Raw genomic sequence first — 24460 nt, 5'->3', positions numbered from 1 at the left:
GGTATGAGGCCCCGGGGAAAGTTCTGGGAAAATCGGGGCAAGGGTACACCCCAGACCTTTCCCTCAGTCCTGGTCTGCAAGGGAGATGGGGCCCAGTTCTCCTTAGGAGGCTCTGCTGCCTCCAAGGCACATTCCACTTTCTCACTAAACCGGTTCCCTTAGAAGCCCCTCCCCCCCCCCCCCCCCCCCCCCCCCCCCGCCATGATGCTCCAGCCAGGCACTTCATTGGCTTTCTTGTCCCAAGGCACATGACATGGTTGCTGGGAAGCACAGTGTGCCAGGAGCCCCATTTCACAGGTTGCCGGGCCAGAGTGTGTGAGTTAGGCTGGCCCTGGGCCACATGGGTGTATGTCAGCCTTCCTACTTATCTCCCAGTTCCAGGATGCCAGCATTGTGAGATCCGATCACTACGCTATAGGAAGGTGCCACCATGTTCTGCTCCTCTCAGGAGAAAGTATCTACCTGTTGGTGGGATGCCAGGCTTTTTGTAGAGGGATAAAGAAGATGGTTTGAGAGGCTGGAGAGATGGCTCTGTAGTTAAGAGCACTGGCTGCTCTTCCAGAGGACTCAGATTCCCAGCACCCACATGGCCGCTCACAACAGTCTGTACCTCCAGTTCCAGGGGATCTGACACTCTCACACAGACATACATGCAGGCAAACACCAGTGAACATGAAATAAAATATAAAAAAAGATGGTTTTGACCTGCAGGACTGACTCAGTGAACCCCATAAATAAACCCCATAGATATATTACCATTAAGCACCCTGTCTTTGCAGGTGCACCCTTCTGTGTGTCCAGCAGGAAAGCACAGTCTGGCTTGGAGTATCAAGCTTAACATTCTGATAACACCGTGACGTGTTAGAGGTATTGACCTATCACTGTGGTGTCTCTGCTCATCTGTTGCTCCGAAGGGAGTAACTTAGAACAAACCCCAAATCCGGAATGGACCTAGTCTTCACTGGGACCAGGCCCCATGCCAAGCACTGAGGGTGCATTGACTTGCTTAGTTGTTACAATGACCTTGTATCTTCTCCTCTTACAGAAGAGAGAACAATGTGTCTCTGGTCATTTAGCCACGCAGTAGAGCAGCAGAACTTGAACTCAGACATTCTAGCACACAACATTTAGTATCTTGAGTGGGTGGGGTGGGGGGGCGGCGGGAGAAGGTGTGAATGGGCAGGTGCTTCGTAACCCACTTCAAGACGCAGGGCTGAAGGGCTGAGAGCTAAGAGCAGCTGAAGTCGCAGACCTGCCGAAGCTCTAGGGCAGCTCCCTTGGGTCTGCTCAAGACAGGGTGCAAACCAGATGGCAGATGAATCTTTATATAGACTGTTAATAGGAGGGATGCGCATCTCTCCAAAGAACTGTCTTCCAGAGGTGTTCATGAATCGGCAGTGTCTAGAAGACATTTCTAACACCTCCAACAAACCCAACAGAGGAAAAGAAACAAAGAAAATGAAAGCCAAGAGCATGGTAAGCCTGGCAGACAGTGGTGCCCCCTCTGCCTGTAGGTGAAACGGACAACTAGGAATAAAGAATGGGAAGGGTTTCGCAGGCTGAGAGGCATTTTGTTTCTTCATTTAATAACAGGTTCCAAGGTGGGAGGTGGGGTGGGTTCCTTTACACACTCCAGTTTAAACATAGGCAGGTGACATAAGTGGGCTCTGTCAGGAACAGGAGGGTCCCCACGCCGCTTTCCAAAGCTGGCAGAGAACTCTGCATGTGTGCCAGGCTTCCCCCGCGGCCATCACTTCTTTTTGAACACTTGTCGGCACACCTGGTCACCACAGGTCAGCTCCTGAAAACCAGAAAGTGGGCGAGTGACTGACTAGTCCAGATTTCCTCCTGCCCACCTGGCCCTCTTAGTGTCTGGGGCAGGTGGGCGAGGCTGGAATAAAGAGGACATTTAGTTGTTCTGGGCAAAGTGTCCCTCCCAGACCCAATCGGCTGCCATGCCCTGCAGGTAGCAGTAATTTGATTTTGACACTCAAATTGAGCTTGAACAACTATAAAAATGAAAAATGCAAAGAAATGACCCTCTTGGGCAGGATTTCTCCTACTCCCATGATTAAAGCAACATTGCCTACTTTATTAAAAGGTGGCGGAGCCGAGAGGAAGGGAAGGGTAGCATGGAGAAGCACTAGGCAGGTGGTTAGCGGGGGCCCAACAACAGGGTAGGAGCTTCAGAAGGGCTCCCCCTGGCCTGCCAGCACAGCTGACAGGGTCCCACTTTCCATGGAGGTAGAGAGAACCTCAGGCCTGCATCTCGATGAACCCTGAGGCAGGAGGGTGAATGAGCATGAGCAAGGCCACCATGCTCACTGCAGCCGGCTACGAATCTGTTGTCTTAGCCACAGGTACTGCTGGGGATGGCCCTACAATTAAAAAAATTCCATCATCCAAGCCGCAGCAAGCAAGGGAGAGCTGCCAGCGGGAAACACTGGGAATGCCTCTCCTGTGTCATCCGCTGACAATGCCCCCAAAATAAAGATCTCAGGTGAGGTTAGCTCGGCTCTGAAGAGCGTCTTAGTGACATTCAGGTTGACCTTAGAGCTGGGTACCTGCCTGACTCCATAGGTGAATGAATGAATGAATGAATGAATGAATGAATGAATGAATGAATGAGGATGCATTTGCTGAAGGAGCTATTCATTCAGCAAATGAGTGGCTGGATGTTTGAAAGAATGAAACTGTTCTCACTACTCTGATGTGGGGCCCATAAATTGCTGTGAAGATGAAAGAACGAAAAACAGAGCTGTCTAGGCAGTGACAGTTTATTGAAAGATGTCAGCCATTGTTCCTACTGCTCCGTTCTAGTAACCTCACAGGAGTTGGGATCAGGTCCACCATGCCTTAGGCTCCAAGGCTTAGGGTGAGAGGCCAATGCCCCCACCACACTCTCCACACCCCTCGTGCTGTCAGCCTCCCCGCCCCCCAATCACCTCCCAGTAACCCACAGGATGCCTGGTCTTCTTGCCTTCCTCCAGGCGGGTTAATTCCGTCCTCACCTTTCTCCCCAGCTGTTCTTTAGCTGGCTCTCTGCATTTCTCCTTGGACCCCAGTTTCCTAACTCAGCATTTTAAACTTTCTTTTTAATTGCAGCCGCTCACAGAAACAGCCATATAGATTTCTTCCTAAAGTCCCCTGAGCCGGAGGGGAATGGCTTTCTGACTATATGACCAAACACATTTGGCTGGAGCTCAGGGCCATTTTTCTTGTCAAAGCTGCCGGCCAGGTGAGTGTTGCAGAAGGTGCCGTACAGACCCCAGGACTCACCAGGTACAGCTTGTCTCCTTCCACCCACTGCTTCCAGCCACGGTTCTCCTTCTCCCCTTTCTGCACACACACGAGAGTGTTACCTTCCCAGGTGACCAGCGTCTGCAAGGACAGATTGTCAGGTGAATTACACAGATAGCCTTGGGAAACTGAGCAAGCTTACATCTGCAGCCGCGATTCCTGCAATCTCTGCCAGGCTCCTGCATGCCCATGGGACAGAGTCCTGTCTCAGTGACCCCGGGGACCTTCCGGTCTCCATTCCACACACACGCCCTCCATTCCAGCCGAGCTGGTTTCTCCCTGGGCTGTCTGCATTCTCTTTTAAGGAATTCTACCCAACCATTTTATTATCTGGTAAAAATAGCATTTCGAGCTAGTGAAGGAAAGATGATAAATTCAACTATTAACAATGTGAAATTTCTGGAAGGGAAAATACCTCAAAGTCAACAGACAAATAACCAACAGGGAAAAGGAGCTGTAGCATATCAGTAAAGACTTGATGTCCTTATATATAAAGGGCCTCTGTAAATCAATAAAAAGATCATTAACCTAACACTCCACGCCAAGCAAACATATGAACCGAGGGCTTACAGGGGAAGCTCATGCAGTCGATGGCTTTAAACGTAACAAGAGATAGCCTACTTCACAAATAACAGGAAAATGCTGATAAGACTCCTCCTCAGATCCAATTAATCATGTGGTCAAAGATCAAAGATATAGTAGCACGGAGGGGAGGGCTGCCCACCCTCGCTCAGGGCTGGTGGGAAGAGAAATGCTTTGCAAGGCCTGTTTTATATTAGCTTTCAAATGGTTTTATATTAGCTTTCAAGTGGTTTTATATTAGCTTTCCAAAATATGGAACTGCGTATATTTTTGCTTATGGTTTTGCTTTTATTTACTTATTTACATGATTTCAACAATATCTAATTTATTATTCGAAATTTCCCTATTTCATATGCTTTTAATAGTTAAAAATAATAGCAAGACAGGGTCTCACCAAGTCCTGGCTGGCCATGAACTCACTGTGTAGCTGAGGATGACCTTGAACTCCTGACCTTCCTGCTTCCACCTCCCAAGTTCTGGGATTATCATCTCTGATGAAACTGCGCATATTCTTCGACCTAAAATTTCTACCCTGGGAATTTTCCTGCAAGAATCACATTTTGAGCCTTGTCCACCGTAGGTGGAAATAAACGCAGGGAGGCTCCCTAGCTGGGGAGCTGCTGCTCACGTGGTTCCATCCCCTAGAATGAGGAGGGTGGATCTGCTTTTCTTCAGCTTTCCTCTGGGTAGTGATGCCAGCGGTATAATAGCAGCAGAACTCATGAAGGGCATCCTCCGTTCCAGCCAAGCTGAGCTGGCCAGTTGTCGGAGAAGCCGGAGGCCTGCCAGGACCCAGGAGGCTGCAAGCCCCGATGCACACACTTGCAAGGTGTGTGTTCTCTAGACACTCCTGCTTCTCTCTTAATACCGCGCTTGGTGCCCAGATCAGGCCCACTCACTGCACCTGCTGAGCTGTTTATGCCATCCCCACTGCGTCTGTATCCTGGGGAGGATGAGCTTGGTACAGCTGGGTTGTTTTTGTTCCCCCTATGTATGCATAAACCACCCGGTGCTTTTCTAAACAAAATTAGGCTAAGGACCTGTTTCTTCCACATCTTGTAAACCCTACTGATGATAAATGGACCTGTAGGTTTTTATCTCTTTTCCTTGTGTATTATACAGACCTGGTTTCTACAGGTTGTTAAACCTACCTATTTTTAAAACAATATTTGACCTTGGCCATAATATATACTTTATGTACAGTGTCCCTCCTTTCCATTTTTACTCCTCAATGCATCACAGGATTGCACGTTACAACAAAGGACTGGAAGCTTCATAAATACTGTCAGTGGGGGGCTGGTTAAATATGATGTGATTCTTCCCTGCTTCACAGCCATAGGAAGAATACAGCCAGAGCCGGTTGTTTAAATGTTTAAAAATGCAACTTGATAAGCAGTGTGCATGCGACAAGGGAGCCAGGTGAGGGGTCCGAATGTTTCCCTGCACTTAGTCCCTGAGTAGTAATTATCCCTGTGAAGGGACCGAGCTAGGGAGCCACGGTGGGAAGGAAATTTCACTGTTGACTGTTTTAAAAAATTGTAACCATCTATATCTTCACAGTCCCCAAATCTAATCTAAAAATAAAATATTCTGTGCTTTTTTTTTTTTAAATCTCTTCCTCCTTTAAGACCATCTGAAGCCCCACAGCTCTGAAGGACTTAGAGAAGTTCAAGCCATAGGTCTCCTGGCTCCTCTGGGAGGAAGAAATGTCTGCGAAATGCATCTGCCATTTCTCCTCATTGCCCTGGACTCCATTGCTTCCCTAGTAGATGAGTAGGGAATCTTGCCTTCTCCTTAGGTAAGGAATGTGTCTTCTCTTCTCCTTCCTCCCATAGTGCCTTGCACCGGAAGCCCCCTGTGCATGCTGACTGCACAGATGTCTGTCTCCCTTTACAGGCAGTGAGCTCAGGAAAGGAGAGGCTGTGTGGCTGCAAGGACACTCAGCACAGTGGCTGGCACTGTGTGGGAGACAGTTTCCCTGAAGCATAGTCTCAAGGGAAGCCCACTCACCTCCTGCCTTAGAGGAGGTCCCAGCAGAGAGCGCACATGTCCATGCAAGGGGGATGTGCAATAGACATTGTCCATTTAATTGTCTGTCTTCTGTATGAGGCCTGAGATCCCTGAGAGCAGGAAGTTGGGAGGTGGGGGTGGCTAATTCATCATGTCACCTACCTCACTGACATAGACTTGGCAGGCTTATCAAAATTTTCAGAATGAAGAAAGGAGAAAAATGTTAGTGCAAAGAGGCCTGTCCTAATATTTCACTTTAATAACTCACATTGGGCAGCAAGATTCAAAATTATTCTGACCCAAAAGTAAATTGGTTACCAATGAATTGTGGTAACGCTTACAAGATTGTGGGCTCACTCCTACATGAGACAGCGAGAGGCAGAAAGAAGAGAACAGTTAGATGAACCAACTCCAAAGTTTAAACATCTTATTAATTAAATTATCTTCCTCCTCTTCCTTCTTGTTAAGTCTCACTATATGGTCCAGGCTGACCTCGAACTAGCCACATTTCCTTGTCTCAACTTTTCAGAGTGCTGGAGTTATACTTTTTGCTACCATGCCCAGCTTTTAGTTGATGACTTCATCCCTGTGTCTGAAGAGGTTTGAAACACAGACTTGGTTGTTTTGAAAGATCCTGCAGCTGAGGAAGCCATAACCTCTGAGTGAGGAGATGGACATGGAGAGCGCTCCAAAAAGGGCAGGTTTGTGAGGAACAGAGGCAGGGGGTGGAGCCCCACTGTGACTTTTCCTCTCACACTTCCAAAGTCAGCATCTCTCAAAAAGGTTCTTTAAGTCAACTTAGATACAGGTGGCTGCCCAATGTTTAATCTGGGTGAGTCAATAGCTGAATCATGGACCTATAGAAGACTATCCTATTTCTTTAAAAAAATAATTTTTAAGATTTGGCCGGGTGGTGGTGGTGGTGGCGGTGGCGGCGGCGGCGGCGGCGGCGGCGGCGGCGGCGGCGGCGGTGGCGGCGGCGGCTGCTGCTGCGGCGGCGGCGCACGCCTTTAATCCCAGCACTTGGGAGGTAGAGGCAGGTGGATCTCTGTGAATTCGAGGCCAGCCTGGGCTACAGAGTGAGTTCCAGGACAGGCACCAAAACTACACAGAGAAACCCTGTCTTGGGAAAAACAAAATAATAATAATAATAATAATAATAATAATAATAATAATAATTTTAAGATTCTAATGATATCATTTCCCCTTCTCTTTCCTCCTTACAAACCTTCCCATGTAAACTCCACGCCCACCCCACTTCAGATGCACGGTCTCTTTAACTGTTGTTACTTATGCATGTGCATGTGTTCTTAAATCCATGAGTATAGCCTGTGCAGTCCATATAATGTTACTTGTATGTTTTCAGGGTTGACTATTGGATAGCCAGTTGGGGAATTTCTCCCAATTTCAGCGTTCCTTAATTGCCTGGGCTGTCTTCCATGGTACTAGAAGGTGCAATGCAAGCTTTCAAAGGAGGGAAGCCACCAACAGCCTTACCCTGTTATGACACCTACAAACCACCACAACAACCATCATGGGATGACAACCCCAAGAGTGCAGTAGTGGTACACACACCTTGGAGGTAACCAACAGCTCTCTAGGTGGCTGTAAGGCTCACTCACCAAGGGGAGAATCATGCCTGGTACTGGAAAACAAGCCAGCTACACAGGGCTAGTGAAGTTGTGGGACCTGGGAAGAGAACCAACAGCTTAATTCTTCAGAGGTACAGTCATTTGAAGGTTGTGTCAGATTGTTCAGTACAAATGTGCATGTATGAGAGAGAGAAAGAGGCACAGAGGAGAGAGAGACAGAGAGAATGTGAGAACATGATAAAAACACACGGGGCAAACATTAATAACATGCAACTCTTTTAAAGAAATATTATCATGTGTATGTGCCTACACAAATTTACATGTGTTACATTACCAAATACATGCAGGTGCCTGTGGAGGTGGAGGGCACCCGATTCCTTGGAGGTGGAGCTACAGGTGGTTGTAGTCTACCTGATAGAGGTGCTGGGAACTTACAGAGGAGTTCGGGCTCTTCACTGCTGAGCCATCTCTCCTGCACCAACAACCGGTAACAGTGAAGGGTGCAAAGTTGGTCTTTGTTCTCTTGCGACTTTGCTATGAATCTGAATCACTTTCCCCAAGAATGGAAAGTAACAGCTATAAGTTCCAGGCATTCACCTGTGGAGATGCTCCTCCTTGAAACTTTCCTTGGAGAGTTTTTTTCCAACCACCTGCTTGCCTTGTCACTCTCTGCTTTCTCTACCCCCTCACTGGCCCACTCCAATTTCAACTACTTTTTAAAAAAATGGATATATAATTATCACAAACCATAAAATTCATTCTGCTAATGTCTCCAATTCTATAGAGCTCTATAGAGTGGTGGCAACTTTTTTTCTCGTATATTCCCAAGATTGTGTGGTCGTCATCACTACTGTATCCAGAACAGCTTCCTCACCTTGCATCAGTATTCCATCTACTCGCATTCAGTATTGCTTCTTTTGCCCTCTATGCCTAGCCTTGTGCATTTACCTGTCATAGTTCTTCATATAACACATAGTCTTTGGTGTGTAGCTTCTGTGGCTTAGCATGTTTTCCAGGTTCATTCACACTATACCAGGAATCAGTACATCATTCTTTCTTATGGCTGTGTATACTTGATTCCATTATATGGATGTCAATTACTTCTCGTTTATTGGTGTATGTACAAACAATGTTAGTTTGTTTGTATGTGTCTGCTAGTGTGTGTGTGTGTGTGTGTGTGTGTGTGTAGGCTAGAGACAAATGTTGGCTGTCTTTCACAATTGCTCCCCACCTTACTTTTTGAGACAGGGTCCCTCACTAAATATGGGGCTCACTGATTTGGCTGGACTGCCTGGCCGGCAAGCCTCAGAGATCCTTTGGTCTCTACCTCCCAGCACTGGGGTAACAGATGTATGCTGCTGTGCCTGGCTTTTTAAAACATGGTTCTGGGGTTGCAAACTCAATTCCAGAACTCATGCTTATACAGCAAGAACTTTGTTGGCTGGGTACCTCCCAAGCCCCTCAATTTTCTCTATATTTTACATGCAAATATATGTGTATCTTTTAAGCTTTGAAGATTTAACCTAAGACATTGTGCATGCTAAGCGAGTGTTGTACCAGCTAGCCACACCTCCATGCCTGCTGTTGTTTATTTGAGAAGGGACTTTTAGCCTTCTTATAAACAAGTCGGGGTAAGAAGTGGGGAACAGATATGGTGCTGAGAAGAGAAAGGGAGGGGCTCTGGGCCCCTTGGAATCAGCCTTATCTTTGCTGTATTTTTACACTTCTGCTTCTGATCCAGGCTGGCACAGAACTGGCTCCTTCAGGGCTCCTGCTCTAACCACTCCTTTCTCTTATGAACGTCAAGTTTTCTTGAAGGTTCTGAATATGATCAGAGAGTTGAGAAGTGGAGCCCTAGGGAATGAGAGTGTGCCAAATGAGAGTTACAGCACACAAAACACACGCACCTGCACATCTGTGCAACACATGTGTACACACAGTGAGTGTACTGAGAGAGAGACAGAGACAGAGAGACAGAGACAGAGAGACAGAGACAGAGACAGAGACAGAGACAGAGAGCACTATCCCTGGCTTTTTGCTGCAGGCAAAGAAGAGAGAAGCCATAGAAAAGAGACTAGTTTCTCCCTTCAGGGCAAAGTGATGATCTGGATGAGAGGAAGGAGAATGGGAAATGGTGATGCCAGAGGCCAGGGGTGGTGACAGGTGGAATTCTTTCAGAATCAGGACAGGCCAGAAGGGCGTGACTTATTTCAGAAAGAAGAAATTTCCTGTCATCACCGGTGATAAAAACAAGTCAGAGAGGAGCAGCTTGCCTCTCAAGAACCCACGCCTCACACTGAAGGAGCAGGGGAAGGAATCATTGTGAGCTGATTAGGCTGGGACAGTGGAGAGAGGCAGAGCTTCGGAGACACATTTTCCCTTAAGTTCTGGTGTCTGACGAATTTGGCCAAGGTTTGGAAAAGCCTTGTGGCCCTGTCATCGCACAGACCCACAGGGAAGGGTCCTGAACTGGGACTTTCTTTTGTCAGGACAGCTCTGATGGAAGAACTCCCCAATGCTTTTTCACCCCTGTCATTTTCCAGCAAGAATCACTGAATCTAATTTTCCTTGATAGATGAGATTATGAGTGCCAGGTCACCTTGACTGGGAGCTGTGACCTGCTTTCCATGAGTCACCACTGTAGAATAACAGCATTTCCTCCTGAGGCAGGAAAAAGGACCCACTACTCCTTAGGACACTGGGAAGGTGTCAAGCATTATGAAAGTGGGTTTAAATCACTACTAGTTACTGATAGGTTCTTATGGTAAGCGCCCCTCCTGGTGTTTTCTTGAGAGTAAGATGTTGGGGCATGGGCTAAGTGGATTCCCTAATTAGCAGATGTTGGACTCTCCCTCGCTGCCCTCACTCCTTTGGGCACATGCTCTGTCAGTCCAGCTGGACCACCCTTAGGATGGCATGAGCCATCTTGAAGATACCATGAATGCCTTGAGAAGGCTCCTTGATGATCACAGCTAATTGCTCTGGCTTCTGAAGGCTTGGCTTTAGCCGGGGTTGCTGGAAACAGTTTGTACCAGACTTCGTACTACCCTAGGCCTTGGTGACCACTAACCGGATCTGCCGCTTCTTCTACCTTCCCTGACGGCCTTGCAGAGGAAGCGCTGTGACTGGGCTAAAGAGGCAAGGCTGTGACTGGTCCTGGCACCGCTTTCTCTGACTCTCTAAGCAGGCTCCTCAGAGAGCTGATACTTAAGAAAGATAAAAAGCTGGACAGAGCCACAGAAGAGATTTCTAGGTTACTAGGTTTCCAGAGAGCTGTCACGTGTTTAGAACCAAGGATCTCAGGCACTCAGGCTAAGAGCTCTAGCAGTGGTCAGTGGGAAGGGTTAGGTCATCTGGACTTGTAATCTACAGAAGAGCTTTAACACCTGTTGGCTAAGGGTCCCCATTCCCGAGACTGGCGTAGGGTCAATGACGTTAAAGGGTACCACCTCCTGCTACCCCCACCTGCCTATTGCTGCCAAATGCTACAGCCAAACAATAGGAGAAATAAAAGTGGCTAGGGAACAGCATTTGAAGAGCTTTTCTCCTTTGTGCTCCATGGTCTCTCTCTTAGTAGAGCTAAAAGATCCCAGCTAGCTGTGGTGATGTATTGTGTCCCCCAATATTGTGAACCCTAATAAAGTTTAACTGAGGATTAGAGGAAAAAGCCAGTCACTATATTAAACATAGAAGTCAGGCAATGGTAACACATGCCTTTAACCTTAGCATTCAGGAGGCAGAGATCCATCTGGATCTCTGTGAGTTCAAGGCCACACTGGGGAAGAGAGCCAGGCATTGTAACACAGGCCTTTAATCCCAGCATTAACCATAGAGGTCTGGAGGTCTGTGTGGACAGACCAGAAGTGATGTAACTGGGTGGAGAGAGGAAATGAGTTGGCAGAACAGAAAGGCATATAGGCATGGGTATATAGGAAGTAGGTCTCTTTGGAAGCTGCAGAGTTGGTGAGGTGAGGTTAGCTGTGGCTTTTCCTATTCTTCTGATCTCTCAGTTTTTAACCCTGATATCTAGCTCTGGGTTTTTTATTTAATAAGACCTTTTAAAATTCGTGTTACAGCTAGCCAATTACTAATACTCCCAGCCCAGGAGAGGAACCAGAACTTGTGCCACTTGCTTTGGGAGAGATCTGAGACTTCCGAAGAGCTCCTGGAAGAACAAGGCAGTCAACGACTTGCCTGGGAAAAGGGGGCTGTGGTGAATGGGCAGAGAAGGGTGGAGGATCCTGCATCACTGTGTCATCCCAAGGGGCTGGACCTTTGCTGGGGATGAGGGCTCATTTACTGGAGATGGCATATTCAGCTCAGTCTTTCTTTGGTTAGGAGCCTGGCAAAACCAAGTTGGCAGAGAGTGCTGTGAATATCCAAACTGGCAGCCTTGTATAAACTACATGGGCATGGACAGTACAGTCAATGGCCACTGGGACAAGTGGCAACCCAGTAGTAGCCCTTCCAGGTCTTCGGTACAATCTTCAGGGCTACAATGTTAAGGCTCAAGCAGGAGAGTCTCTAAGTAGGACTGAGATCGAATCTCTCTTCTTCCTGTTTGGAGGGCACTGGCCAGGTGTAATGGTTTGGACAACGAAAGACTGGAACACAGTGTGGGGAGCAGGCCCCTGGGCAGGGACACCACACAGCAATGTAGGGGAGCTACTGTTGCCTCTACTTCTCTCTCCCCACATTTCCTTGCCACTTAGCAGCCTCTGCTGTATTTATGAGCAGCTGCTCTGGGTAAGGGCCAACCCTTTCTTAGAGCTGAGGTCTCAGGCTTGGAGACGATAACACTCCACCTTCTTGAGAGCTGTTTCCTGGGTGCTTTCAGGGTTGCTCAGGGCAAGTACAGTAGCTCTCTCTCATCAGTGAGGTCTAGGTCCCAAGAGCCTAGTGTGACCTCAGGTAGAATTGAACCCTATATATTCTATGGAACTAACATGGCTACCGAGTGACTGGTGGGTGGGTAATGTACACAGGGTAGATAGACTGGACAAAGAAATGACTAACATCCTGGGCAGGGTGGAGCCGGCGAGGGAGACTGCACGGTGCTGCTCGTGGGACATAGTTTAAAACTCAGCATTGTTTATTCCTGGAATTTCCCATTCACTATTTTTGGATTGCAGTTGACCATGGGTAATGGAAACTGTGGGAAGTGAGAACTTGGCTAATGGAGGATTACTGCAGTTCAAATCCTGGAAGTATGGCCTTTGACTCAGGTGGGGCTTCCTAGAGTGTGTCCTAGGAGTTAAGTCTCTGCTAGGACAGAAGCCACAGCAAGTCACTGAAACTGGGTAACCCACTTGACTGAGTCTGAGTTCGTCATGGTTCATTTGCATCATGATTTTCTAAAAAGGAATTTGGCCAATTGGATCATTTTAAAGTGAGACGTTACATGCAAAAACACCCGAATTCTCAGTAATTCCTTACAAAAACAAAACAACGGGAAGGCAGGTACCGTGAAACCTCATCCTTTCTTGGGCTGGGCAGGCTAGAGCTGAGCGTGGATGCTCTTTACACCTAGGTAAACTCCTTGGTTGAACTCCATGGTTATCCATCTTGGGACGATCCTTGTTGCCCTCTTTCCCCTGCCTGCTCAGCCATGTAGTCTAGAGGATGGGGCTCTGCCTTAATTTCTCACATGATCTAAAGCCTTTCCTCTCTCCTTTCCCTGCCTCTCTTTACTCAGCCTTCACTGATTACTCATTGCCAACAACAGGAAGTCCATTCTGGTCCTGCTTCCTGGAGCCTTCCTGGGACTGTTTCTGTCACCTCATCACTGTGAAGCCAGAGCACCATCCCCCGAGTGAATAGCCCCCATGGAAACCCTCCCACTCAGGAGTACCTTGACATGTCGGCCATCTAGGCCCTTTGTGTGTTCGTCAAACTCCACCCCTACAGTAAAATCCAGGTCGTAGTTCCTGAACGTGCTGTTGGTTTTCGTCTTGAAGTTATCACCATCCTGAGTGATGATCTTCGTCTGACTCAGACGTACTGCGATCTTGCGGGTGGCAAAATCAATATCTGTTGGCAGAGAGAGTAGCGGAGGTTATGATGTGTGCAGCCAGGCTCATTCATTTCTTTAACAAGGCAAAGTGCTCAGGACCAGAGACTCAAGCTGGGGACACGCCACATTTCTTTGCTGAAGTGAGAAGCAAGGGTTTATCATGGGCTTGATTATTCTGGCCTCCCTAGTTTGGCCCCATGTGCCCCCCACCAGAACTAGCCCTAAGGCTAGGCTCATAGTAGATGCTCAGATAACATGGGTTTGTTAATGGAGGAGCATGGTCCAGGGCAGTGGTATTAAAGCCAGGACCCCGGACTACCATTGGCAGCAGCATCGGAACCTAGAAAACCTGTGGAAATCTGTTTCCACTCACTTGGTGCACACCACAGTTTAGAACCAACGGGGACCAAAGAATGAGGGGGAGGGGCAGGTTGGTCCCTGTTTCTCAGCTATGTGACCTTACAGAAGTCACTTTTCCTTCCAGAGCCTCAGTTTTCTCCTGACAAAAAGGAGGAGAGAAGGCTCATGTCATGTGGTTATTGTGGTGAGGACTCAGTGAACTCTATGGTGAAAGGCTGTTCATGGTCCCCAAGAGCTTACGTGTATTTATTCCCTGCACACAGGCCTCCATCGTTGTCCTCATCTGTTTGGGTCACATAGGGATTGGATAAGCTTACCACCAGAGCAAAAGTTTCAGACCATATTTCTGTATCCCTGTAGCTACTGGATCCACACCTCACTCTGTAGCTGCGGCTATCATGGGGCCCTTTATCCAGCCGAATGGGAGACCTCCCAGGCTACATCAGCTTCTCCTCTCTAGTTTGCCTGGTCAGTGGCTTTTGCTCAAACCCTCCATGCTGAAGTCTCTGTTATATTAACCAGAGCTCCTGTAGCTATCATCAGGACGCAGGCAAAGGACGCTGTTAACCAAATGAAACGAAGGGGAACACTTCAGGCGAACTACTATGGAAGAATGGGAAATTGTGGGGGAATTTCGAACAGATTGTTCTTTAGCAAGCAAATCTATATTCGCTCTGTGGAAGTAGAAATCACTGCCCAGAGGATTGAAGTGGTAGGCTCAGCACCATCCAGTTCCGCGGTGACCCTACAAAAGCTACCCGTCGTGCTAGGCTCCCTAGCAAAAATTGTGCTTTGTCCCTGGCTGCCTAGAAAAGTGGATCCCAGTGAAATGACCAGTTGCCGAGAGAGCCGGCGTGTCCTGGAAACAGCACCCTAGTCAATCTTTCTGACTAGGGCCGCGAGAACGTTATTAGGGGCTCTATGCAAATGGAAGCAAACACTGCTTCGCCTCCAGATTGAAAAATGGCTTGGCCTCTTGGCCACCCTTTAGCATTTGCACAAGCCAGTTAATCATGTCATCTCAGCTCCACCCCGGGGACGGGAGCCAAATCCTCTGCTGGTGGATTTCCTGTTAGAGATTTCTAATCAAAAGGGTTTAACTGTAGCCATAGAGCACACACTTGTGTGCACGTGTGCACACATGCGTACACATACACACATACACACGCAAAGTACACAAGCACTTCCTCTTTGAACTTTGCAGAGGAAACTGTTTTCGTGATATGATATTTTAACACTAGTGTTATCAGGTTTGTTTTATCTGCTTTTCGGTATTAAAGGTAACTCTGAGCCTGATTTATAGTCAGGCGAAGTGCCTTGCTATCTCAGAAGGAAAGGTCCAAAGACAAGCTATTTCTGAATAATATACGTGGCTTATGGCTGCTGCTGCTGCTGCTGCGGAAAAACAAATCGACAACAGCAAAGTGACTTTATTAAGCATACTTTTCATAACTGCATTTTGAACAACGCGAGCCATAAAGCTGAAATATGAGCATGCTCCTCAACATTAAAATGCTTTGTAATGTGCTTGCGAAGAAAGCTAAAGTTGCAAGCTAAAAGGGCAGGTGCTCTTTGTAAATTAAAGAGCGGAGATGCGCAGGGATCCATCACCGGAAAGCTGAGAACAGTTCAAAGTGCAGCTTCAATGGGCTTTGAACCTGGCCTCCTTAACTCTCAAATCATCGACACTTCCAGGCAATAGGGAGAAGTCGAGTGGAAGAGCAATTTTCTCTTTTTTTTCCATACCATTTCCTCCTCCAGAGGACACATTTAGAAGGGAATTAGACTGGCCCCCGCCTCTCTTCCCCCACTCCTTCCTGGCTATCTAGGCAGGTTGGTGACCCTGGGCTGCTTGGCATGTACTCTGCACTCTGCACCCTCAGTCTAATGTTCTCCGCTGTGGTGGGGTCAGGGTAGAAGTGCCACCAGCACATGGACGTGGGACCAGAGGAGGGGCAAGCACCTATCATTGCCGTCTGGCCTTTTCTGCCTCTTGGCACACTTTCCTTTGAAAGTCCAACTAGGGACCACGTGGTGCAATTAAGACTCTGATGAACTGAATAGCTTGGTTGGCTTGTCAGTGCCAGCAGAGATCCAGAGTTTTGTACACTAACTTCATTCCCAGGCCATCAGACACGGGTTGATGGTCAGTTCGGAGATCCCGAGTAACCCTCTTAGTGCTTCTGAAGGTGCTGTCGCTCTGCTTTGGATGTCTCCACCATTCTAGCAAGCTCTGCTCAGAATGAAGTCCTTCCCACCACTTGGCACTCTCCTGTCCAGAGCAGCTCTTTGGGAAGGACTGACTAGCATGTTGTTAGAAGAGCTAGATTGGGTTCCTGTCTGGCCCTGCCATCTCCTAGTCACATGTGTCCCTAGGCAAGTCTCCTTCTCAGATTCTTTATCTTATCACATGGAGAATATCCTTCTTGTCCTCAGACCTGACTACACTCCAAGCTCTAGCTCTTACTGCAGCATGTCCACGGCCATGCCCCACTTGGCTGTGTAGTGAGTGTCTGAGGCCAAAACAGGAAAAACAGAATTCTTGGTCTAACCTCTGCCTGTCTTTCCCCCTCAGCCTCCTCGCTTATCTTCCATCTGTTTGTACTCCCCCACACCCCAGCCTTACTGTGGTGTACCTTCCCAGACACACTCACATCTTTTGCACTCACTGTCCCTTGCTTTGGGGACACATCTCCTCTTCAGCTCCCGGCTTTGAGCGCTGTCTCTCCTGACCTTCTGTCACTCTTCATACATTGTTCTCTTCTGTTGTCTTTAAAATGCTTTTGTTACCTAAAATCATCTTGCACGGTGTTCTGGTGTTTTCTCTCAGCATCCCCCCCCCCCCCCCCGCTCCTCCCAGCAGCCAGGAAGTCATCTCTGAGAGTGTGGGGACAGTCTTCTTATTCACCACTCCATCACCAGTGACCACAATACTCCCTCAAGAGCAGAGCCGCTTGGGTTCTGTTGCAGACGACTCACCCTCTGCTTCCATAAGCAGCTGCTGATGCTTCCTTGTGGCAGCTAGGTGAGTCTCTACCTTGGGCAGAGTTAATGGACTCTGCTCCTGTCTCCTTCACATGATCAGAACCTTCTTTCTACGGCTTTGCCTGCCCCTCCTTTAGAAATGGAGACATTTCTCCAACTCCTCATTTTCTGGTTGAAAGGAGGATGGTAGGACATGACAGATTCCTTGGTCGATAGGATCTTCCTTCAAGCTGCTTTCTTTACGGTCAGAAGAGTCTGCCAAAGCCTTGAAGTGCCCAAGGCAGGAGAGGAGGCACCACTGAATCATCGTGGACACTCACCCTTGTGCTCTTAATGACTTTGATCATCTCAGGCAAACTCCAAGGTTGCTGTGACACGTCACTTGGCTGAGGCCGGTGTGTGAGTCACATGTGGAGAGGAGCATATCGAGTGAGCCACTGGGCTCTCGACAAAGCCCTGTGCTGCCCCCTCCCTTCTGCACAAAGAACAGCGAAAGCCAATCCCCTCACTGATGGACAGAGTTCAAGTCCAGGAAAGTGATGGTTCTTAGGCAAAGAACAGTGTCACACCTGATGGCATTTACACATCTGGGGATTTGCAAAGATCTCTGCAATGCTCATCCCAAATGCCAAGTGCACGAAAGGGCACAGAAGGCAAGCTTCATTGATTTCCCAGGCTTGGGAAAACAACATTGCCTTTCAGTTGGGTGTGGCAGAAATCAAACACATCTGTGGCGAGGCTTTTGACAAGTGAGAATGACGGGGCAGCCGCTCCTCGTCTGCTTTCGGCTCAGTCCCTTGACATCAATCACTGTCAGCCCTGCCCGGCCCATGGGCAAGGGAAGGAAATCAGGTGCCCTGTCTCAGAGGTGGGAAAGTGACTCTGGCTGAGGTGTTTCTGTGCAGGGCATCTGTGGTGTCGAGGTGGGGCCGGTCTTTAGGACCCTGAGACAGAATGCCATCAGCAGCTGGACAAAGCCAGCACAAGGACACCCACATTCTGTGTTTAGCTAGGGCTATCACCTGTGACTGCCATTTCAATCCTCAAAGTGCCAGCTGCCCTTCTACAAAGAGTTGACTCAGTCTGTTCATCAGAGTGAGATCAGTCTAACAAGTTAAATTGCACCCCCCCTTTTTTTTTTACTGAAACCCAAAGAGACAGGCAACTGACACTAAGGATTAGAAAAGTCAGTCCAGAAGTATCTCAACAGCACACTCATAACCTGTAAGCCTCTCACTCCCATTGAGCTGGAAGCTTGTACAAGAGTCAAAAGAGAGCCAGATGTAGATAGGAGATTTCTTTCAATGAGCTAAGGGTATACCCTGAACATCCCTCTCAAGGGAAAAGAATCAAGGATGGTAATGTTTGCTTTCTATCTTCGAATTGAGGAGTGGGACTTTAGGGGTCTACCCAAGGGGTCATATACTAAACTGGAACTGGATTTTATCCCTAAAATCAACTACGAATTGGTTTTGTGCAGTGTTATCACTATGTGTATGTACATACATGGTGTGTGCATGGGTCGGGGACATGCATGTGCCATGGCAGGTGTGTGGAGGCCAGAAGAACACTTTTGAGAGTTGGTTCTTTCCTTCCATTGTGGGTTCCAGGGATTAAACTCAGGTCCTCAGGCTTGTGCACCAAGGGTTTTTACTCACTGGGCCATCTTGCTGGCCCTGGGACTCCAACCATTTAAGCAAATGCCACAAAAGGCACATAGCTTTCTGATAACCATCTACGTGCCTGGCTTGTCTAGCACACTTATGAAACCAAGGTGCTTCCAAACAGTCCGTGCGATAAGACTTTCAGTTGTCCAAACCATGGCTGCACCTAGCAACATCCAGGGAAGCCACAATATGAGTGTCATCATTCCTATTTGGCAGATGGGGAAACTGATGTCACAAAAGGTCAAAAACCTGATTCCACATCACAGAGTAAGTCCTGGGGGAGCTTAGGCTGTACACACTCTGGGCTTGCCTACCTCATCTATATGATAACGTTCAAAATTATGGTTCCGAACCTTGCTCTAAGCAGTTATCTATGTGGGCTCAGAACCCCATTTCCACTGGCCACTTATGTTGCCAAACAGAAGTGTGGCAGGACTATTCCCTTTTTGCCTACACCATTCTACACTCAATTCCAAATAAATTAGGTGTCCTAACCCTAGTGAGTGGAGCCCCGATAAGAGGATTTTTTTTTTTTGCCTATCTTTCTTTAAATGCTGAGGAAAACCCCAAAATTTCCATTCTTAGAGATATGTCTTACCACCATATCCAAATTATTGGGAGCTCTGAGGCCATGGGTAGCCATTTCTCTCATCCTTGTGTGGCTCCCTCACACACAGGGACGCAACTCCATATGTGGGGAATTTCAGGCTAGAAAAGGTGATAGCGATGCTGTTGTGGGGAAGAAGTCAGCTCGCAGCCAAGCTCCTTGCCCAGTGCCCGGTTGCTGCCATCATTTGGAGGTCCTCTGTGGAGACTCACTCCATCTCCTTCCAAGTACAGCTCAGAGGTGTCCAGGACCACACGTTTCTGCCAACGCAGAGACCTACAGACCTAGCCTGTCACTAACTCGGGACGTAGACAGATTAGCAGCCGTTGGCCTGGAGCCCAGCGTAGAACTGGGACAAGCAATGGGTGGTTTGAACCATATGGCAGAAGCCTCCTTCAGTCTTCTGTGAGCCTGAATGTCTCCAGGCAAAGAAATTGGCTAGCTGGTCCTTTAGATTTTTTTCTATGACGAGGTTGAAGAAAAACTCCAACAGGAATCATTGGTGATAACATCTGATTCAAATGGTTATCTATGAGATGGTGATGGCAAAGCAGGAGAGTGATTGTGGTATCCTCTAGGGCAGACTATACCTGGTGTGTGTGTGTGTGTGTGTGTGTGTGTGTGTGTGTGTGTGTGTGTGTGTGTGTGTACACATGTGTATGTACCCTCTATTGTGTGTTTTTTGTAAGCCAGGCACTGTGCTAAGGACACTCTAACCCCACCACATTTATTATTTCCAGGTAGGGAATCAACCTCAGAGAGTGCATGTGTCTCAGTTGACTTTGCGCTGTTATGACTGAGGAGAGAGGATTTGCACAAAGCTCTGGTGAGTCCCATGCTAGCACCTCCTGGAGGACCAGTCTGCTTTGCTCATGTCTCTTCCCTCCCCATCCCTTTTCTCTCTTACCTAGGGCCTTCATATAGCCTTCGAAGTTCTCATTACTCTCCATTTCCCAGGTTCCACTCTGGTCCTTCGTCATGATGGCGGCCTCTGGTTTGGTGTAGGCGTCTGGTGACCGTGAAAGAACAGGCTGTGGGGAGACTGTGTTAAACTGAACTGCTTTTATAGCTCAGCGGGCCGCGTATATGAAGATAATGGAGTCAAAGGTCATAAGCCCGACTCAAAGGAATTGTCTTTGCCTTTGCAGAGTTCAGCAGGTCTGTGGGCAGTCCAGGCACAAAGTCCTGCTGTTGCCAGGTGTGCATGCCCCAATGACCTCCACGACACACTGCCTCGGAGCAGCTCAGTTTTGGCTGGAGGCCTCCCACAGAGACTCTGGCCCCACATGGAACATTCTATCCAGATCCTGAGGGAAGCAAACACCCAGTGTCTGCCCCCACAGGCTCCGCAGCTCCGTAGTACACCAGTGCCAGGCCCACCCACCACATAACCAGTGCTTCTGCCCAAGTTGCTGAGGCTGAGATGGTGGATCTCACATCTGTGGAATTGTACTCCACACCAGGCAGCCCTTGAACTTCATTTTATCGTAGTTTACAAACGATCTGAGGGTTGTATTTAACAGCCCTCCCTCCACAAGTAAGCAAGGCTCCAGGAGGCTAAATGGCAAGCCTAATAGCAAGTGACTTGTAAAAGACAGAGCCTAGAGGATGAACTGGGGCATCAGAACAAGACAGAAGGGACCATTGGGGATTCATCATTTGAGGCCCAGCCAGAGCTTACAGTGCATGTGGTAGTGGTGGGGATTCCTGCCCCACATTCAGATTTAAGCAATTCAACACAGTCATTCCTTAGCCCGCCCCTCCCACCCCCTTTATTCCCCCCCATCACCCCTCATACCTCCCCCATCAAACTCCACAGGTCTTGTATGCAAGAATGTAAGGAAAGTTGGCCTGGTAAGGGGAAGGGCAGGAGACAAGAAGGGCTGTTAACTGGGATGAACTGGAAGTCTGGGTGTTGATGGGCATAGGGAAAGGAGGCGTTGGTGCTGATGCAAGACAGGAAATCCAAACTCTTAAGGGCTGTTGCTTCAGTGCAGAGGTGCACTAGTCAAAATACACCGAGACAACAAGGAAGTCTGTGTCTTTTGCTTGGAGTCTGTAAAGGTTGAAAGGAGTTCTCGACTTTGACCTGAGTTTAGACTTTGAATTTATACTTCTAGGCTAACCAAAGGGACTCAGTAAGTGTAAAACTACCTGGAAGGATACATTTCAAAGCAGGCCAGAAAGAGTTCTCTGTGGTAAACACATGTCAAAATAGGTTCAAAACTGGAAAACATTGTGAAGCTTATTACCAACAGTAAGCATCCCCAGAAGTCCTCGGGTCTCCAGGAGTTTCAGATACCAATTAAAAAGTAGATTTAAAATCAGTATGTAAATTTATGGAAATAGAAAATTTCCAAATTTAAATTTTGGAAAAAAATTATGGAAATCACTCCAAAACTTAAAAAGGCATAAAATGATATTTTAAAAAATAAAATTGCTACCAGGGATAGTGGCACATGCCTTTAATCCCAGCACCCAGGAGGCAGAGGAAAGTGGATATCTGTGAGCTCTAAGCTGGTCTATGTAGCAAGTCTAGGTTAGCCAGAATTACACAGTGAGATTCTACCTCAAAAGTATGGCTAGTATTTTAGAAATTAAAAATATACTTGGTAGGGGCTGTACATACACACACTCAGATACATACATTCATATAAAATATATAAAGAGATATATAAAACATATAGTTGCTAAAATTAAAAAGACAATAGATAGTCTGAACAGTTTATTAAATACAGCTAAAGAGAGTATCTATAAATGGAAGATTCAAAAACTTTACTCAGAGAGTACATATGCTGTTTAGTTTTTGATATAGCCCTAGACAGGAACCTCAACTGAGAAACAATCCTGTGGGCAAATCTCTGGGGCATTTTCCTGGTAAATTATTGACATGGGAGGGTCCAGTCTGCTGTAGGTGGTGCCACCTATGGCCAGGTGGTCCTGGGTTGAAGGCTGAGTAAGTCATGGAGAGCAAGGCACTAAACAGTGTTCCTCCATATTCTCTGTTTTGGTTTCTGCCTGGAGTTTTGCCCTGACTTCCCTCATTGATGGGCTGGGGTAGGGATGTGTAGGCCAAATCAATCTCCTCAAGTTGCTTTTGGTCAGTCTGTTTTATCACAGCAATAGAAAGCAAAGACGGTATTAACACAGAAGGTACTGTGGTGAAAACTCAGGAAAAAAGCAAATTCAAAATCCTCTAAGCAGATAAAAACAACGGATCATCTCTAAAGGTGCAGCAGTCAGATTGGTTTTGGGTTTTTCAATGGCTCTGATAGAATATAACGATGGACCACTGCTTCTCACAACGAGGGGAAACATTTTTAAACAAGAATTCTAGGGCTGGAGAGATGGCTCAGAGGTTAAGAGCACTGCTTGTTCTTCCAAAGATCCTGAGTTCAATTCCCAGCAACCACATGGTGGCTCACAACCATCTGTAATGAGATCTGGTGCCCTCTTCTGGCCTGCAGGGATATGTGCAGGCAGAACACTGTATACATAATAAATAAATAAATCTTTAAAAAAAAAAAAAAGAATTCTAAACCTAGATGCCTATCACTCAAGTACACACACACACACACACACACACACACACACACACACACACACACCCTTAGCATAATGCCCAAAGCGAACCATGAAGCCAAGATATTTATGTAGGACGTATGATGCCAGCAACAGGAAGGACTCAGTACTCCCTGGGTTAAGTTACCACCTGTCAGCCTGCAAACCTCAATGTCAGAATGCTTGAGCAGGGGACTGGAGAGATGGCTCGGAGGTTAAGAGCACTAACTGCTCTTCCAGAGGTCCTGAGTTCAATTCCCAGCAACCACATGGTGGCTCACAACCATCTGTAATGAGATCTGCTTCCCTCTTCTGGCCTGCAGACATACAGGCAGACAAAACACTGTATACATTAATAAATAAATAAATCTTTTAAAAAAATGTTTGAGCAGGAGGAAAACCACCCTTTGAAGCCACGCCCATTATTAATGGACTATTACCAAACTTTATCCAGTCCTAGAAAAATCAATAAAAGTTGTCATTTTTTGTTGTTGTTGAAGGGAATTACCTGGTTACCTCTGGTCAGAGCTCCTTTCAGCTCAAGCTGGCCAACTTAAGTTGAGGTTTCAATAAAGGAGCCCTACCTACCTTGTTTGTAGTCTGTGGCTTTTCTTTATCTCCAATACTTCAATGACTTAAGATCCGGTTGTCTTGTATCAAATTTAGCTATGTGTGTCTAATCAGCTGTTCAGAAGGTCACCTTTATAATTTTTGGCAACTAAGATCTCGTGTGATACAGCATAATCCAACACTGTCTACAAATCACTTACTTCTTACTAACGTCTATAGACAACTGATGGATGTCTAGGATGCCACAAAAGGCTTGGTATCCTTGTCTTCGTGTTTTGGCTTTCCCCTTGGTTAGCCTTGGATTCAGGGCTTAGTCAGCTGTTTCCCATCGGAACAGGTGTGTGAGAAGTGAGCTGAGTAGTGTGAAGTGACCGAGTGCAGGAGGTTGCAATGGGCTGGCTAGATGCTTAAGTATTATCTTGAAAGTCACCAGACTGCTCTGGAGCCAGGGATCTTGAACTGTGGCCAGCCTCCGAGTCATCTGGAGGGCACAGCAGAACACAGGCTGCTGAGCTCCTTCGCTAATGAGTGCAGGGTGAGACCCAAGAATATGTATTTCTACAAAGTCCCCAGGCGCCACCGTCCCAGGACCACAAGTGAAAATTATTGTGTAACAGAATTGAAGAAAACGGCACTTCCTGACCTTGACCCCTGGACACTGACCTACCTTGAGTTCCACATCTATTTATTCTCTAGTCATTGTAAGAGACAGGGACAGAAAGACAGAGACACGGAGAAAAATAGAGAGACAGAGAGTGAATTCATGTTCATGAGTGTTTGCTATGTGTGTGAACATGTGTGTAGAGACCAGAAGATAATCTTGGACAGCATTCCTCCTCAGGCATCACTCTCCTTGCTTTTATTTATTTTTTAATTAGAATTTAATTTTATGTGCATGAGTATTTTGTCTGAATGTATGTCTGTGCATCACTGGCATGCTCAGTGCCTGTGGAGGCCAGAAAGGGCGTCAGACCCCCTGGAGTTACAGGTGGTTGTGAGCCACCGAGTACTGCTTGGTATTGAAGCTGGGTCCTCAGCAAGAGCAGCCAGAGCTTCTAATTGACAAGCCATCTTTCCAGCCCCACCCATCTTGGTTTCTGAGACAGGTCTCTCACTGGCCTAGGGTTTGCTGTTTGGGGCCAGGGGACTCACGTGGTCCCTGCTGATTACAAACGGTAATAATGCCTGGTTTTAAAATGTGGGTTCTGGAGAT

At 47.3% G+C, this 24460-nt stretch overlaps 1 protein-coding gene across 1 annotated transcript; it reads right to left on the bottom strand.

Annotated features, from left to right (window-relative positions):
• Positions 1-1536: 1536 nt before the first annotated feature.
• On the bottom strand, positions 1537-23386 carry Rbp2 (retinol binding protein 2). Its single transcript, XM_015994067.3, has 5 exons — positions 23266-23386; positions 20024-20147; positions 13336-13514; positions 3280-3381; positions 1537-1801 (listed from the first exon to the last, which is right to left on the bottom strand). Exons 2-5 carry the CDS (start codon positions 20094-20096, stop codon positions 1751-1753), a joined length of 405 nt encoding a protein of 134 aa, XP_015849553.2. The 5' UTR covers positions 20097-20147; positions 23266-23386; the 3' UTR covers positions 1537-1750.
• Between the last annotated feature and the right edge of the window lie 1074 nt (positions 23387-24460).

This window comes from Peromyscus maniculatus, chromosome 7 (genome assembly GCF_049852395.1).
Source record: "Peromyscus maniculatus bairdii isolate BWxNUB_F1_BW_parent chromosome 7, HU_Pman_BW_mat_3.1, whole genome shotgun sequence".
Taxonomy (NCBI): domain Eukaryota; kingdom Metazoa; phylum Chordata; class Mammalia; order Rodentia; family Cricetidae; genus Peromyscus; species Peromyscus maniculatus.
This window is presented reverse-complemented; position numbering and strand designations above follow the sequence as displayed.

Coding starts and splice junctions, on each gene's coding strand:
- Rbp2 (XM_015994067.3), bottom strand. CDS start 20,096: ATGACGAAGGACCAGAGTGGAACCTGGGAAATGGAGAGTAATGAGAAC. Junction 13,515..20,023: donor AGGCTATATGAAGGCCCTAG/GTAAGAGAGAAA, acceptor CTCTGCCAACAG/ATATTGATTTTGCCACCCGC. Junction 1,802..3,279: donor AAGGAGACAAGCTGTACCTG/GTGAGTCCTGGG, acceptor TCTGGTTTTCAG/GAGCTGACCTGTGGTGACCA.